The sequence below is a fragment of the Telmatherina bonti genome (genome assembly GCF_933228915.1).
Source record: "Telmatherina bonti genome assembly, chromosome: 14".
NCBI lineage: Eukaryota > Metazoa > Chordata > Actinopteri > Atheriniformes > Telmatherinidae > Telmatherina > Telmatherina bonti.
Genome location: NC_136612.1, coordinates 32,407,759 through 32,423,930, shown reverse-complemented (window position 1 = coordinate 32,423,930; position 16,172 = coordinate 32,407,759). Strand labels below are relative to the sequence as shown.

Here is a 16,172-nt window from a genome sequence, read left to right as displayed (position 1 = left end):
AAAGAGTAATGCGCGCTGTATGACAAAATGTGCATGTGTGTTTTTTAAGTGTGAAACTGTTTTTTTTTTTTTCATTTTTATGTTGTTAAGCACTTTGATATGGTTTTGTTTGAAAAGTGTGATACAAATTAAGTTTGATTTGATTTGAATTAAGGTTCCTTGAATCTTTCTAATCTGCTCAAGAAGCCTCCTATACACGGGTGGGCAACTTCAAACCTCGGGGGCCGCAGTCCTGCAAACGTTAGGAGTTTCTCTGCTGGCATCCAGCTCTGCACCAGTCTGTTAATCAGCCATTGGTCTGAGTCAGCCGTGTTGCAGCAGGGAAACATTTGGAGAACTGTGGCCCTAAACGACCAGAGTTGTCCACCCCCCCTCTTAATCATCTTTTATCACAACTTTGTTGGCTAAACCGACCCACCTCGGTGGGAAATATTATAGACTTCGGGTGGATTTTAAACAGTGAATAAACAAGAAAATATGAGAGAATTAATGATTTCAGTCAACAAATGATGACAACTTCACATTTCTACAAATATACAACTATTTCCACAGTAACTAGCAGGTCATCCCAACCGTCCAGCTGAAGCGCTTTTCTTTACAGTCAAACTTTAGCGCTACTCTGATCGGAGCATTTGCTGAAAAACACACTAAACATTTATTTCCAGTTGTGAAAACCATCAAAACTCTTTTGCCAGTTTCATGTCAACCCTTCCCAGTAGAACCGCTGATTTTTCTTTATATTTTGGGACAAGAAACGTAAAAACCCTCCAACTGAACTGCTTTCCCAGCAGAAGTCATGTCATCATTAGTTTGCGTTTGCACCTTTAATGGTCCAGCTGTGTGAAAAACTATTTTTATCTTCTACTAAAACCCTCAATTAATTCAAACTTGACCTAATTACTCTTGTATTACTATTGTTTTTCAATTAAGTGAGCTAATCTCCCATTTATTGTGTTTATGAAGCCTTTACATCTCCTCTCTTCCCACAGCCAAACACATGAAACAACAGTGTGGAACTTATTTATTTCATTTTATGAAAAACAAATTTCATAATTTCACACTCAATTCAGGAAAAACATCTTTTCAAGCCAAATAAAATTAGCAGCTTCATTTAAATAAAAAGAACTCAGGATTCTCTGCTCTAATGTTACGTGTAATTCTGTCGGATCAGCTGGTTTTCAGCCTCTTGGCGTCGACATCGCGCGTCGCCGCCTCCTCCTGGTCTCTCTTGGCTCCTCGTCCCTCCTCGGACATCTTCTCCTCGCTTAACGCCTCGGCGCCACTTCCTTTTGGATTTCTCAGCTCCCTTTTTTCCCGTCTCTCCTCCATCTCACCGAGCTCCTCGGCAAAGAGGGTCTTCAGCGCGGGGATGAGTCTGGGGAGAATTTTAAAGTCTCCAAAGCGAATCTGGAAGAAGAGCGGTTCCATCACATCATATGAGGAAAACTGGATACCGTTCAGGGAAAAGAAACGATCTAACAAGGATAAACAGCTGAACATGGAGCTCTGAGAGGATTTACAACATTGTTTAGTTGGTTTTATGTAAACATAAACAAAGTCAAGTATCAATTCTTGTGTTTGAGTATCTGAATCAGGTCGTCAACTCTGGTCCTGAGCTACCAGCCAGCAGGTTTGAGTGTTTCCCTGCTACAACGCACTTGATTCAAGTGAAAAGTTCTCCAACGTCTTGTAGTCATCTCCTGCCTGTCAATGAGCCATTGATTTGGGTCAGGTGCGTTGCAGCAGGGAAACTAAAACCTGCAGGATGGTAGTTCTGGAGGATCAGAGTTGGAGACCCCTGGTCTAAGTGATAAGTTGTAAATGATGTGGAGTTTTTATTGAGTTGATACAGTTTAGCCCTGGGGATCCACTGAAGCGCTGCGGAGCGGCTGTGCCGAGCTTTCCGCCCGGCCCGCTGTTCCACCAGCAGAGTGTCAGAGTGGAACGTCTGTGTCGCGGTTCACATGAGGGTCGTGTTATTGTGCCATATTGGGTGTAGACGTGCTAAAAATACTTTTTAAAAATGCTTTAAAGTGAACAATAAACCAGTAAATAAATGAACAGGCACAGTGCGACCGTGTCTCATGTGCTGCTCTTTATTTCTTTATAGTCGGAATATGTGGTGTCAAAACAAGAAGTTACAAAACGGTGCAGCTTTCCTCCTCTGAGATAAATGCGTGTTTTCCACACTGTCATTTATAAAGTGAAACCGTCCCTCCTCTAACGGCATGGGGCTATCGGTATTGAAGAAGTTTAGATTTTCAGAATAAAATTCATCCAAAGTGGACATGTAGTCTTTTGCTGGCAAAATCCACCGGATCCACTTTGGGTTTGATCAGCTGATATCCTGCCTGAACGACCCGCTCTGCTCTGGATTGACGACGTTTCAAAGCAGCAAAAATAGAACCAAAGAGTGTTTTAGAGAAGCGGAAAGTGATGTTACTTCTAGGATGCTTCAAAATGCACCACAGCGCTCCTTGTAGAACCAGTCCTTGTTACTGGTGTTGCTGCAATCAGCTGCGAAGGCGCGGCGCGGCGCTTCCACGTTCAGTGGATCACAGGGTTCCAGCTTCAGCTGAGTTTACACTGAGCTGTATGATGTCATGGCTGAAAAACCACCTCTGGACGGCGTAAAACTTTTCAGTGCCATCTGAGAGGTTTTTAAAAAAAAAAACAAAAACGTACGTTTCTATTAGGAGTTTTTTATTGCGACGTTTACATTTAGCGCAGTTCTCGGGGTGATGGAACCACAGAGTATGTCTGTCTGTCATTGGCTGCATGTTCCCTGGCCTGCAATGAGCTACGTTTCCCACCACTTTCTTACATGTTGAATTCGAGTTAAATTAAAGGTTAGTTTTGCTTCAAGCGATGAAAAATAAAAGCATTTTCTCGTGCCTGCTGATGAGAAAGAAATCCATCTTACTTTCATGTGGTCGAACGATATTCCCACTCTGTCGTTGAAGTCTTCGCTGAAAAGAGGAATCTTAGCGTAACGCTGGCTGAAGTGGTTCAACATGATGAAGTCAGCGTTCATCTTCATCCCGATGCCGATGGCCTGTGAAGTCGTGCTGTCACAAAAACAAACAAAAAGCAGCACTTTGCTGTTCAGAGGCGATCTGAAGGAAGATTGCTTTGTGAGAATCAACGGCAGGTTGATGCTTGTGAGGAGCTTTAAGCACACACCATGGCCGAAAGCTTTCTCGCATTTTAAACTCCAGCTTGTTGCCAGAGAATAACCACTTACCTGTGTCTTTTCTCCAGCGCTTCCTCCTCCAGCTCATCTTCCAGCGTAGCCTCGTGGATTAGCAAGGTTGCATTCTTCCCTGAGAGAAGAAAAAAAACAAACAACACTCGGTCTAAATTGCAGGTGCACACTCGGAGCTTCCGTCTGTCCCTCGGGAAATCAATGGGTTTGTAATCAAGAGTCAGGGCGGCCTGTTTGGAGAGCCGGAGCATCCATGATGACTGTGGGATGCACTCGCTGCCTCTGCCTGGCTTTGCTTGGATAGAACCCAGTCAGGCAATTTTATAAGAGTCAATAAATAAAGGCCTCTGGGGAAACATTAGCGGACGCTGAAGGCACAAGAGTGATCGAAAGCATTAAGCAATATCTGGTAAATTATTCAGAACAAGGCCTGCTCTGAAGCTACCGGATCTCTTATGAATCCCTGAATTATTGTCAGTACAAGCCGCTGTTATGGACAAACTCCAGTGATGTGTGGACCTCCGTCCAGAGCGGTGCTTACCGATGTTTACCAACGCGTCGCAGGGCATGGTGTCCCCAGAGAAGGCCAGCTTCCAGCCAGACTGGTGCGTCAAGCTGCACGCGAAGGCGTTCTTGCAGTGGCGGACTGTGCACGTCCGCAACTGAAACATTCAAAGCAAAGCATTGATTAGTGATCAAGAACCCTTGAAAGATTTACTGCTTAAAGACCTGCGGTTCCAACAGCTGCACACCTTCTGAAGGTTGTTCTTTTTCAGCAATGCTTGGATCAAAGACTTGGTCTTGGGTTTGGGCACCTCAGCACCGTCACACAGAGATCTGTTCGGGATGAGGCTGAAACATAAAAGTCTTGTTATCACACAGAAACCAGTCAATGAGCCTCCTGATCTTTGTTACTTTAGATCAGTGGTTGTCAGGGGCAACAGCGCCCCACATGACCTGACGTCCAGGATCCTTGGCTGCAGTGCAGCCTTAAAGCAAAGGTGTGACATATCTTAGCATCCCCCACCCAATCACACACAGTCCTCCCAGACTATACTGGTGTCTTTGCAGGTGAAAGGTGTTTATGGATTGATTCAACTACACTGCACCTGCATTAGAACCCGGGTATTTGTAAATGACTTTAAAGCAGCGCATTACTGCTACCAACCTGCGTTAAAACCCAAAACTAAACACTGAGCTGGATTCAGTGCTGACCACCAGCTGATGGCTGACTTAACTACGGCGACGTATGACGACTGAAAAGCACGTCGCCCTTCGAGTCTGTGTGTCCACTTACTTGAAATGACTGAGAATCTCCTCGCAGTGGTCGTGATACTGACCGAGCCACGTCATGATCTGAACCGGAGCAACCAGGTAGATGGGGCTAAAAGCCTTTCCCAGACTTTCCTAGAAACAACCGCAAAGCACACGGGCGAAAAACTGAGCGACAAATGAGGATACTTGGTGGAGCAAAATGTCTGGCACTAAAGATTGATCCAACAGCAAATCAAACCCCAATCAGGCCTTTAAAAACCTTCTTTCCTGACATACCAGTGCCCGTTCCCTCTGGTAGAGCAGCTTCAGCAGCCCCTGAAGCAGGATTAAACGTCAGAGTTAGCGCGAGTCAGCTGGCTGTTTCCCAGCTTCATGGTGTCCAGCTGCTTACTGTGTGATGGTCAGCATGCAGGTGTGAGATGAAGACGGTGGAGATCCTGGACAGAGCTTCATCCACATCGTCCCCGTAGTGTCTGCAGAGCTGGCCAAAGGTTCCCTCCCCGCAGTCCAACAGCAAAGACTGACTCGCACTGCAGGCAGAAAGCAAACACACAAACAGGTCATTAAATCCAGCCTGACGAGGAGGAAACAACCCACAGAGAGGCTGACTGCATCTCTGACGGCTCCTTTCCTCCTACTGCCAGAGATGCAGACGGTTCTGATGATTCCTGAGGCAAGAACCGACTCGTCCGTCTTTTAGATCCACCGTGTGATTCTGACGCTTCCAACGCATTTACACAAACGTGGAACTTCCGAGTTCTTCAGCTCAGTCCAACCTCCCTGCTGAGTCCAGCTGTTCGAACTCTGCAGTGAGGAACACAGCTGCGTTTAATATGGATTTCATTAGTCCAATATCAATGAATAAAATGCAAAAATATCTTAATTTATAGGGGTGTGACGATAAACTTTTGTCTCGATTCGATTCCGATTTTTTGGGTGCCGATTCGATTTAAATTGTGATTCTCACAATTCTCCAATATTGCAGATTTTTGTAGATTAAAAAAAAAAAAATGTCTAAAACTTTTTTTTTGCTCGTTATTTTTCTTAATTTTAATGAGGAAAAAACAACCCAGTAGCCAGACCATCATTTTGATGCTATAATGCCCAAGAACACAAGTAAAAAGTTCAATAAAAACAGTAAAAATGACAAAAATTTTATAGTGCATTAATTTTATTTATCTAAAAAATTTAAAAAAAATAAAAAATAAAAAATCGATTTTAAAGTTGTGAAGAAAAAAATCCTGATTTCCGATTTTTCGATTCCATTTTCCCACCCCTATTAATTTATGCTTCCTTTTCTTGTCGTTTTATGTTTTTTTAGATATATTTGTTTATTTTTATCACATCTTCAGGGTTTTGTTCAACAAGGTTGTTTTTAAATTTGCTTTATAAGAAATTTGACGAGTTTTTCTGGAGGAAATGGGGACCCTACTCTCATGTGACTTGCCGATGCTCAGCGAGAACCATGGGCTGGAGACAAAACATTGACAGAGCCTCCGTGACGTCACCTGTAGGTTTCTGAAGAGCTGAATTGAAGCTCAGAGGGCGGTTCCCATAGTTGCCATCTTGGCAGCATCACAAATGTCGTCTCTCCCAGAAAATTCAAAAACTGACTAAGAAGTGGAGCTGAGAGGGGGGTTGTGAGTATGGGATGGATGATTGACATCTGGCGAACTCTGACCTACTTGTAGCTAAGAGCTAACTCGGAGATAACAGGAGCTAACCAGCTAACGAAGGCAAGCGGGTTAAAGCTAAGTCACATTGTTAACCGGCTAAAAACCACAGTTGTTCTACGTTCTTCTAACTTGAAGCAGGAGATTGGGTACCTGTCAATCAAAAGGACACGCCCCTAAATAGAAACTTCATAACTCGGCCAGATAGATAGTTTTTGGTGGATTATGCTCACAGCAGTGAAAGGGCTCTTTCATTCATTCATTTTCTCTCCTGCTTGGTCCAATTAAGGGTCGCTGGGAGGCTGAAGTCTATCCCAGCTCTCACTGGGTGAGAGGCGGGATACACACTGGACAGGTTGTCATCCAATCACAGGGCCTGAAACGGCACCTACAGGCGCAAATTCAGCATCTCGTCCCGTCGTCATGCCAAATTCAGACTTTTTCAAACACAACTGGATTACACATCTTTAGATACCAAGCAAAATGTTGTCATGGCAACAGCAAGATGGAAAAGCCTGTACCTGATGTTGACCAGAGTGCCGCTGACATTTCGGATCTTCATGGGAAGAGCGGATCCTGTTCCCAGGAAAACCACCTCCGGGTATTTACTTCCTAGTTCTTCCAGCAGAGACATTAACAATTCAAATCAAATCAAATAAAATAAGATGTCATTTTTTTTAAGAGTTTACAGAACTGACCAGAAAGCTTTGCAGCCTCTGTGGAGCAGATTTTCCCACATTTTTCCACCTCTGCCAGAAAGTTTGGGACCTCAGAAGCTTCTTTCACAAACTCGTCCGCGTTGCAGGAGGGGACGGCATCTCTAACAGATGAGACACGGGGTCAGAAAGACTCGCAACACTGGGGGGGAACTGACACTTCAAAGATGAGGTTAAAAAAGAAAGCGGCGGCTTGGAGCTTTCCAGATTGTTTGGTGTGACGAGGCAGCGCTCTGATGCGTCAGCTGCGTTTGAGGAATGAAGGACAAACTAACCTTTGCCACTCCATTACGGGTCTGAGCTGGAACTTCAGCAGACACTCAGCCCTGATGTTCGGGGTGTGTAAGGCAGCCTGAGGCTCCTGGAGGGGGGAGAAGACACAACATAAATCCTGCTTTTAGACGCACGGACTCCCATTCAGAAACAGGAATGAAGGCATTCAGGAACCGTCTAATTACTGGGTGATTCATTCCCAAACTGGGGGCCTTTGTACGGAAGCCGAGAGTGGTCGTGGTCGCGTGATTTTATGAACACCGTTATCTCAAGATCATGGAATAACAAACTTTGTTTTGTCGTGGAAAGGAGAAAATCATCTCATCTCAAGAAAACAAAGTTGGTTATGTCATGTGTGAGGGACCGAGCTGAAAAACCAAAGAGGCACAGGGAGTTGTAGAAAAACAAGCGCTCTATATTTATTATACAAAATAAATCTGGTGGTGAGCATAACTTTGGGCCATAAAAGAGGTCAAAGAAACAAACTTCAACATAGACATTAACATAACAGAAACACTAACTGACGCGCCAGGGACACATATATACACTGGTCCGGCCTTTTGGACACACTACTCTAAACAAACTACAACATAACTAATAAGTGCAGTGTTAAAGGTAACCTATGAAGAAAGTGATCTAAAGAGTCTGAAATGTCCAAATAATGCAAAAACAACAATAGAAAAACCCATCCTCCACTTCCCTTCTAAACAAGTGACACAGCCCAGTTAGGCCCCAGCCTGATTGAAGGAACTCCAGTGAAACTGGGACTCTTTTCTTTGGCAGACTGGGAAACTCAAATACAGGAACTGGTAACTTAAAAAGGAAAGTATATTAACTGAAAGCAAACCAACTAAACAAGATGACAATATAAGTGAACTAAATGTGTGCACCCAGTCAGTTAACTCCCAGTCAACCCAGTTAATAAAAACACGAAATCTAAAAAAAAAAAAAAAACATAAAGAGCTCAGATTTAAAAATGTTTGTGTAACTTAAAAACAAGGAAGTCACCAGACCTTTACTGGTGTGTCAAAAACGGCCGCTCTCTGCTTCCGTACCTTCGTCCTCCTAATGAAGGTTACTTTCTGGTTTCTCAGGCGGTTCCATTTATAGTTATTTATTAGAACTTTTTTTTTGCTTATTCTCTGCTTATTTAAGTTTTCATTGTGCGAACAAGGAGAGCAACTTTCCACCGAACCCCTCGTTTGTTTATCCAAACACAGCAAATTAAGTGAATCTGGGGTTTGTTTGGATGGACAGACGACCGCCTGCTCGACCCACAGAAACAAATGCGTTACGTTCTGATTATTCTGATTCCAGGTTCTGCGTGAGCTGGATTTTAATGGGATTGATCATAATGAATCTGACGATGAGGGGGTTGTAAGAGAGCAGCCGTGTTACCTTTGCTCTGCAGGTTCGGAGTTCTGGAAAGATCTCCGGGTGGATCATGTTGAGCTGCGTCTGAAGCTTGTGACTCCTGACGTTGTGGACTGAAGCCGCCTGTTCGTTCAGGATCAGGTGTTCTGTCGTCGACGGAAACCTGCAGAAACGCAGGTCTCACACTCAGACCTCGAAGGCAACATTAAATTATCCACGAAGTGTCGCTTCAGTCCAAACCTCTCCATCCACTGCTTGTACTGGTCCATCTCCAGGACAGACTCCGGGGTCATGTGGACCACCAGGACAGCAGGGTCTTCAGCCCCTCCCGTCTGGTATCTGAGCAACACGACAGAATCGAGTTAAACGCGTTAAAATGACTCATTTCTCTAAAAACAATGTCCTCTGACTGTTAAGTTTTTACTTTCTGAGCTGCTGGTTGGCACAAATGGCTTCAACAAACTCTTCCGCCGGACACTCCACGATGATGAAAACCGGTCCCGGGTCGGTGGGGGTGCAGACCTGCTCGGGTCGAATCTGTGGGACGACAGCAACAATCAGCTGAAAGCAGCCTGAGCGCGAGCAGCGGCGCCAGCATCGTACGGCACCTCTTTGCCTTCATGCGTGACGCTCCTTCCGTCTTTCAGAGCTGCAATGAGAGGACCGATCGCCGCTGTGCCTCTGCGGAGGGAAAATGCCGGTGAAAAGATCAAAACAACAGCTGCAGCGTCACAAAGAAGCATCAGACAAACCTAGAGCTTCCCAAACGGGAAGTTTCTGCAAAGCCAACAATGACAAAACAATGAGCTGAAGGGACGAGTCACTGCAGTGACCCGCTGAGTCAACTTACACTGGAAGTCCCAGCCGCTGCGCTTCAGCCACCAGGAAGTTGCCTTTCTTAGGATGAAGCTGGAAAAGAAACCGAGAACAAACTCATGTCCTTTGTTTTGACATAAAATGTACATGTGTATCTTATTATTTAGGAAATATGGATCAAACGTTGTCCACAGCAGATAAATATCTCTTAAAAGTCTTTATGACAGCGAGCAAAGAAGCCATAACTAAGCTTTGGCTTCGCTACATAGAATAAAACAGTATATGGCCATCGTCAATAATATTTATAATATGGAACGTTTGACTTTTAACTTGAGACTCCAAAAAGAAAAAGGTGAAAAATGGGAAACATATTTAAGAGATAGGGGAAACCCTTGATGAAAGTATTATACCTGCTCTCTTTTTTTCTTTTTTATTAATCTATTTGGTTTTGCTCTCCCTCTGTTGTTGTGAGAAAACGTGCTTTTGGTTTATCGTAGAAGCAGAATTTGGGTGATAAATCAGATAAATCCAGGTTTGCGTGGCCATCACTCATTGTTAAACCGGGGACAGTTTTTAATTGTAACACTTGTTCATACTTTTCTGACTTGATTTAAGTACTCCTCTTAAACTCCAGTTTGTTTATTTGTGGGGTTTTTTTTGTATATTTTTTTTCTTTTGTAAAATACCTAATAACTTTAATAAATATAAAGTATAAAAAAAAAAAACCAACTCATGTCCAGCCTCCACCTGGATGTAAACACGCCAACAGGCGGGGGCGTCCTGTTGGACAGTTCCTGCATCGACTGTCTTCCAGCTGCAGGAACTTATTGAACCCCAACGAGCTGCGACACAGCCAGGTGGAAAGTCGCATCCTGTTAAAGCACTGGCAGAGAAAACCGCTGAGGAGATGCAGAAACCACCTGAACTGGGTTAAGAACGACGGATTCAGCAGCTACAATTACAATCTACAGAACCTAAAAGACGAGTTCATCTTATGTTACACATTTATAATGTTGGGAAACTAATTAACTCATGTTGATCATCACAACTGCAGAAAGGGAGTCTGTGATCTGTTTAGCGCTAAAATGCGATTCGTTTTTATTTGTCCAGTTCATTTTGACTCGGTAAGTTTCCAGAAACACATTTCAGTGAATAAAGAAGCATTTTAGTCACTTTTAAATGAGAAAAGTTTGCATGGCACGCACGCACGCACGCACGCACGCACGGCAGGTGGAAAATTTGGGTGGCGACTCGAGGCGGGAAAAAAAAAAAAAAAAAAAAAAAAAAAAAAATCGAAAATCTGGTTTTGCTTAACAATTTTAAAATCGATTTTTTTTTTGTTAAAAATTTTTTTTTAAAATAAATAAAAATAATCTATTATAAAAGTTTTGTCAAAAAAAGTTTTTTTTGTTTTTAATCTAAAATAAAATCAGTAGTATTGCAGAATTGTGAGGTTCGCAATTTAAATCAAAATGGCACTCAAAAAAAAAAAAAAAAAAAAAAAAAAAAAATCGGAATTGAATCGGACAAAAGCATATTGTCACAGCCTATAGTGACGGCGCACACACACCCACGCAAAGTTGCTTTTTGTGCATCTAGGTGTGTGTTTGGAAAATACATCCGTTCATGAGGCCCCTGATCTTAACGCTGAATGCTTTATCTATCTTTATTTTCATAGAAAAATAGCCAAACTAAATTACACGCCAGGGATAAATAAAGAACCGACTGAATTCTCAGAAACTCACCTTGCAGACGAAGGCGACCACCAGAGACGTGTCTCTGATGACTGTCCGTCTTCCACCTGAAAGGAAACAGATTAACGGAGCACGTCTGCATGTTTACGGCTCAGGCTGATGAAACCTCCTCCACAGAAACCCACTCAGACAGCCAAGTGATAAGTCAGTGTCTGAACATGTGTTTTGTGTTTTATCCTCACTGATCCGGATCCCCTTACTATCGGCAGTCCTTCCGGTGCTAGCATTGGTATCTCCCCAACTCGAGTTGCAGGTTTTGTTGCTTTTTTTCATTTCAGCCTCTCAGTCTAGACCAGATCTTCTCACCTGGACTTTCTCCTCTGCTGTTCATGGGGAAGTTATCCGGAGGGCCCTGAGACGGGCTGCTGCTCCTGGATCTGGGAGAGTTTTTTCCTCCACTGTTCCTCGACTTGGCTGGAGAAAGAAAAAGTCAGCTGCGGAGCAGGTACGAGAAGAAAAACGCAGGAAGTGATCGTTCTAACTGACCGAACAGTGGAACCTGAAACACTGTCATGGTTTCGTCCTTGTGCGTCTCTTCAGTGTACGGTCGAACCGCTGCGAGAACACGACACGGTTAGGCATCGCTCAAACAGGCGGAGCAGAGAAAACGCTGATTCAGCGATCAACATACACAACTTGATGTCTTCCAGAGGTCCAGAAAAGGACTTGATGGCGTTCAGATAGTTCTCCTTGGACGAGAAACGACAGCAGATTCACGGTGAGTCCGTGTGAGACTAAAGCAGATGTTACAGATGTGAGATTCTCACCAGCTGTGGAGGTCCGGAGAGGACACACTCAGGGACGCCTGTGTCCTTTAAGGTTAATATCATCCCTGTTACGGAGACAACAGAGAGAAGAGCAAATGCTGAAGAGAAGCAATAACAGGTCGGAGTTATCTGAGCTAAAATAAAGGAAAGTTTCATATTTAACTAAAAGGATCACAGAATGTAAGAAATTTTGCTTTTGGCTGATTATTTCTCCATTTTAAAAGGACATTGTGTCACTTTTGACCCAAACATCAGCCTCAGAGTGGATGCCTTGGTATCGATACCATCAGCATTTGGATCAACCCGTCCAGGCCTGGTGTTTTGTACTAGTTAGAGCTGGGTGATATGACGATATACGTCGTTAGAACAATAGAAAATGTATATCGTTTACGCCACAATAAGATGCTTTACTGCAGTTTTTCATGTCAAGATGCGTTTTACAGCAATAACACTGCAATATATAAACAAACCTGGAGGAAGATGGTCGCAGGATAATTCACTAAAGATGACCAGCCAACCCAAACCGATGAGCTATGAGGGGAACTTTCTGTCTCATGGATGCAGTTTGATATAAAAAGACCGATGTGGAACAGACAACAGACTAGCTCACAGTCCCAACAACGGACTCCGACACAACTAACTCATTTTATCACCTGCCAAGAATCAGGATAAAGAATAAAGAATAGAGTCAACGAGGAAAAGCAGCGTCAAGTGGAGGCGAAAGCTCAGAATAAACTCCAGACGTAAACACTGCAGCAGGTATTTACCTGTGGAACGTCATACGGCCATAGTTCCCTCAGATGGAAGGAGATCACTGCTGCCGTTGCCAAGACAACATCTGACACATAACTGATGACTGACAGAAAATTACACAAACACTTTTATATTATTTAGTATATCATTATGGGGATATAAAATTAGCTATATCAGGATATGAGATTTGTTTCATACCGCCCGGCCCTAAGTTGTAGTTAGTGGCATGTTTTCTGTGGGATGGCGTATAGATGGACATTACAAGTCAAGTCAACAAGACACTAAACTGGGACCCAGCATGGCAGCAGTGTGAGGTGTGAGGGAGAGACACTGATGCTTCATGCTGCCGAGATGAAAGTAAGCTGAGGAAACCTTGTATGTTGTTGTTGTTGTTGTTTCTGTTTCGGCTCGTCCCTCTGGGCCGCCACAGCAAATCATCCATCAGGTGAGTTGTTTTGTGAAGATGTTTTACTGCTTTCCTGACACAACACTTTGCATTTATCTGGGCTGGGGGACCGACCCTGCAGCGTAGGACAGCAGACAAGCAGCTCTACCAGCTCAGCCCCTGCCACCCAGAGGAAACCCCAGCAGGGGACCCAGGACAGACCCTGAGGTACGCCTCTGGTGACGGTTATTGTGACGGTCAACGATTTTTAGAAACATAAGAAAGTAAAAGAGGGGTGTGTGTGAGACATAGAACCCACTGATGCTTCTGACCTGATAAACCTCCCACGTTCTCCCAGCTCAGTCTGGTCAGGAAGATGTTGTCCAGTCGAGCAGCTTTCAACCTGCCACGTTCAAACACGTTCATGTTACCGTTCCTCTGTCCAGCAGACTCAGATGGTGACAGTGTGTGAAGAAGCTTACTTGTGTTCCTGCATGAGTCTCTGGGTTCCTTCTCCACAGTTGAACAGGTACCTGCAGCAGACAGGTGAAGAGGTTTTGAGTCTTTCTGAATGAGGCCTGTTTTCCTTAAACCAGGGGTGTCAAACTCCATTCCTATAGGGCCAGTATCCAGCAGGTTTTCGTAGTTTCCTTCTACCAACACGGCTGATTCAAATCAAATGGATCCAGCAGCTTCTTGTCAACATATTTATGGATTTCGGTCAAGTGTGTTGGAGCATGGAGACAACAAAAACCTGCAGGATACTAGGGCTGTGATGATATGCTTTTGTCCCGATTTGATTCAACTCCAATTTCTTGGGTGCCAATTCGATTTAAATTGCGTTTCTCACAATTCTTCAATATTGCTGATTGTTGTAGATTAAAAACAAAGAAAAAAAGTATAAAACTTTTTTTGCTCGTCATTTTTCTTCATTTCAATTGGGGGAAAAAAAACAAGCCAGTGACCAGACCATCATTCTGCTGCTATAATGCCCAAGAAAACAAATAAAAAGATCAATAAAACCAATAAAAATGACAAATTTTATAGTGGATTAGTTTTATTTAATTGATTTTTTTTTTTTTTTTTTTTTATTTTAAACAAAAAAAAATGTTTAAAATTGTGAAACAAAAAATCCTGATTTTCGATTCAATTTTCCTGCCCCTACTGGATACCGGCCCTTGAGGACTGGAATTAGACACCCTTGCCTTAAACTGTAGCTTTTTCATGTTATACAGCATAGACACCTACAGTTGTGCTTATATGTATTCATCCCCTTTCATTAAAGAAAAGGCTGAATTTACAACAGGCACTCAAATAACTGGAGACTTAAAAAATGAACAATAACTAAAAATTTGCAAAAATATAGTTTAGTAATATAAGACACTGTTTTTTTCATTTCATTGAGTTGAAGAAAAAAACAAAAAAAAACAAATTGGTCCTGAACAAATGAGAGTACTTTTCTGTTGAACAGTGGGACAAAACAGGTGCAGAAGTCTGACTGAGAGGAACAGAAAACACCTGACTGGAGCGGAAACATTAAAGGATTGTTCAACTAAATATTAGTTTGAGTGATGTAATATGTAATAAATTATCTTGTTTGTTTGCTTTTTTTAAAAAAAATATTTCTATTGAACCATAATTAGAAAATAATGTAATGATTTTTATTAAAAATTGTATTTAATATTACTTTAGACAATTTCAGCTTATTTTACAGGCAGCTGTGTTTTTCCTTCTTTAATGAAATGGTATGAATACATACGAGCACAACTGTACCTATAAATCTATTAGATGTGTAACAGAGTACCTGTTATACTCAGAGAAGACGTAAAGTGACGCAGGACTGTCTCTGCTCCCAGCACCGACCACCTGCAGGAACACGGTGGAGGGTCCCTGCAGGTCTCCCCTCCTGCTACGGACCTCCTTGGTTTTCACTCGGCGCAGCGGCTCCTTCTGCTTGGCTTTCTTCTGCGGCCTCGTCTCTGAGAAATGACCGCTACTGGTCGCCATCGTCCGGAGAAACTGGAAAGCAGAATCACAGCGTGCGACAGCCGCAGGAGCAGCTGAGAGAGCTCGAGCTTTTACACCCAGCAATGAGAAGACCCGGAGCCGCACGTGGACCGGGTTCATTATAAATACGTCACACGGTCATTACAAGAAAGCGAGCTCATTTAACGATTCTAGGACTTTTTTTTTTAACGGATTTCCATCCATTAATTACCTAATAGTCGCTGTCTGTTCAACCCACAGGACATCTGAGGTTTGGTTGACACATGTGACACTTCTTTCCGGCATCTAATGATGACGTTACAGACCCTCAACGCTTATTGGTGACCATGATTGTTTGTCAAATAAATTGGCCAATCACAGCAGGGTTTTATGAAAAGGAGGCGGGGTGTTCTGCGACAGTCTCTACGTAAACAAACTACTCCAGAAACAAAACAAAACAAACAGCAAAATTATACCAAAACTGATATTTAGTGACAAAAAAGTATGTTTATGGAAAAAATAATTACCTAAAATTGGATTAATGACTGAAATGTAATATTACCTCGAATACCACTCCTAACATTATTGGACTATTTATTTTTTATTTATTCATTATTATTGTTATTATTATTATTATTGCTGTATATAATAATAATAATAATAATAATAATAATTCTTAGATGGTGTACATCATCAATAATCTTTATATTGTAAATGCTATATTTTGATCTAACTACCGATACAAGCTATTATAAAGGTTTGATGTGTAGTCTTCAGAAGCACAGTATTTGTTACATTAATGTCATACAGGAAATTTAAAAATTAAAAATTGTTGCAGAAGTATCGTGAAAGTACGTCCCATAACTCAGTGGCTTGTAGGAACACCTTGGGTCTTCTCTTTTCAGACCTGCTGCTGCATTTGGGATCATTGTCAGTTTGAATGAAATCATTTCAGACAAGCTTTCACTGTTGGACAAATGGATACATATTAGATTCTGTGATACTGTCCAATCTGCTGTGCACTCTGATGTCCGGTATGTCTATAAGACATAGCTTCAGAAGGCTTGTGTTTTTCCTCACGTGCAGCTTTACCAATCTAAGCCATGGTTCCTTTTTTTCTTTAGAAGGAGAAACCTTTTCTTTCAAGTCATACTTTTTCAGCCATTTTCAAACTGGAAAGTCATGACTTTCTGAA

General features: G+C 42.6%; 1 protein-coding gene across 2 annotated transcripts; it reads right to left on the bottom strand.

Annotated features, from left to right (window-relative positions):
* Positions 1 to 1,018: 1,018 nt before the first annotated feature.
* Positions 1,019 to 15,270, bottom strand: elac2 (elaC ribonuclease Z 2). 2 transcript variants are annotated; one of them, XM_079252863.1, is made up of 25 exons: positions 15,210 to 15,270; positions 14,796 to 15,051; positions 13,474 to 13,524; positions 13,324 to 13,394; positions 11,854 to 11,918; positions 11,718 to 11,775; positions 11,573 to 11,641; positions 11,393 to 11,500; positions 11,078 to 11,133; positions 9,367 to 9,425; positions 9,125 to 9,197; positions 8,941 to 9,053; positions 8,757 to 8,855; positions 8,541 to 8,679; positions 7,145 to 7,230; positions 6,852 to 6,973; positions 6,675 to 6,771; positions 4,872 to 5,010; positions 4,757 to 4,795; positions 4,503 to 4,612; positions 3,958 to 4,057; positions 3,747 to 3,867; positions 3,245 to 3,323; positions 2,924 to 3,068; positions 1,019 to 1,407 (listed from the first exon to the last, which is right to left on the bottom strand). In XM_079252863.1, exons 1-25 carry the CDS (start codon positions 15,241 to 15,243, stop codon positions 1,168 to 1,170), a joined length of 2,529 nt encoding a protein of 842 aa, XP_079108989.1. In that variant the 5' UTR covers positions 15,244 to 15,270; the 3' UTR covers positions 1,019 to 1,167. The 2 variants fall into 2 exon arrangements, with proteins under 2 accessions (XP_079108989.1, XP_079108988.1); XM_079252862.1 differs by having other exon boundaries at positions 14,796 to 15,250.
* Between the last annotated feature and the right edge of the window lie 902 nt (positions 15,271 to 16,172).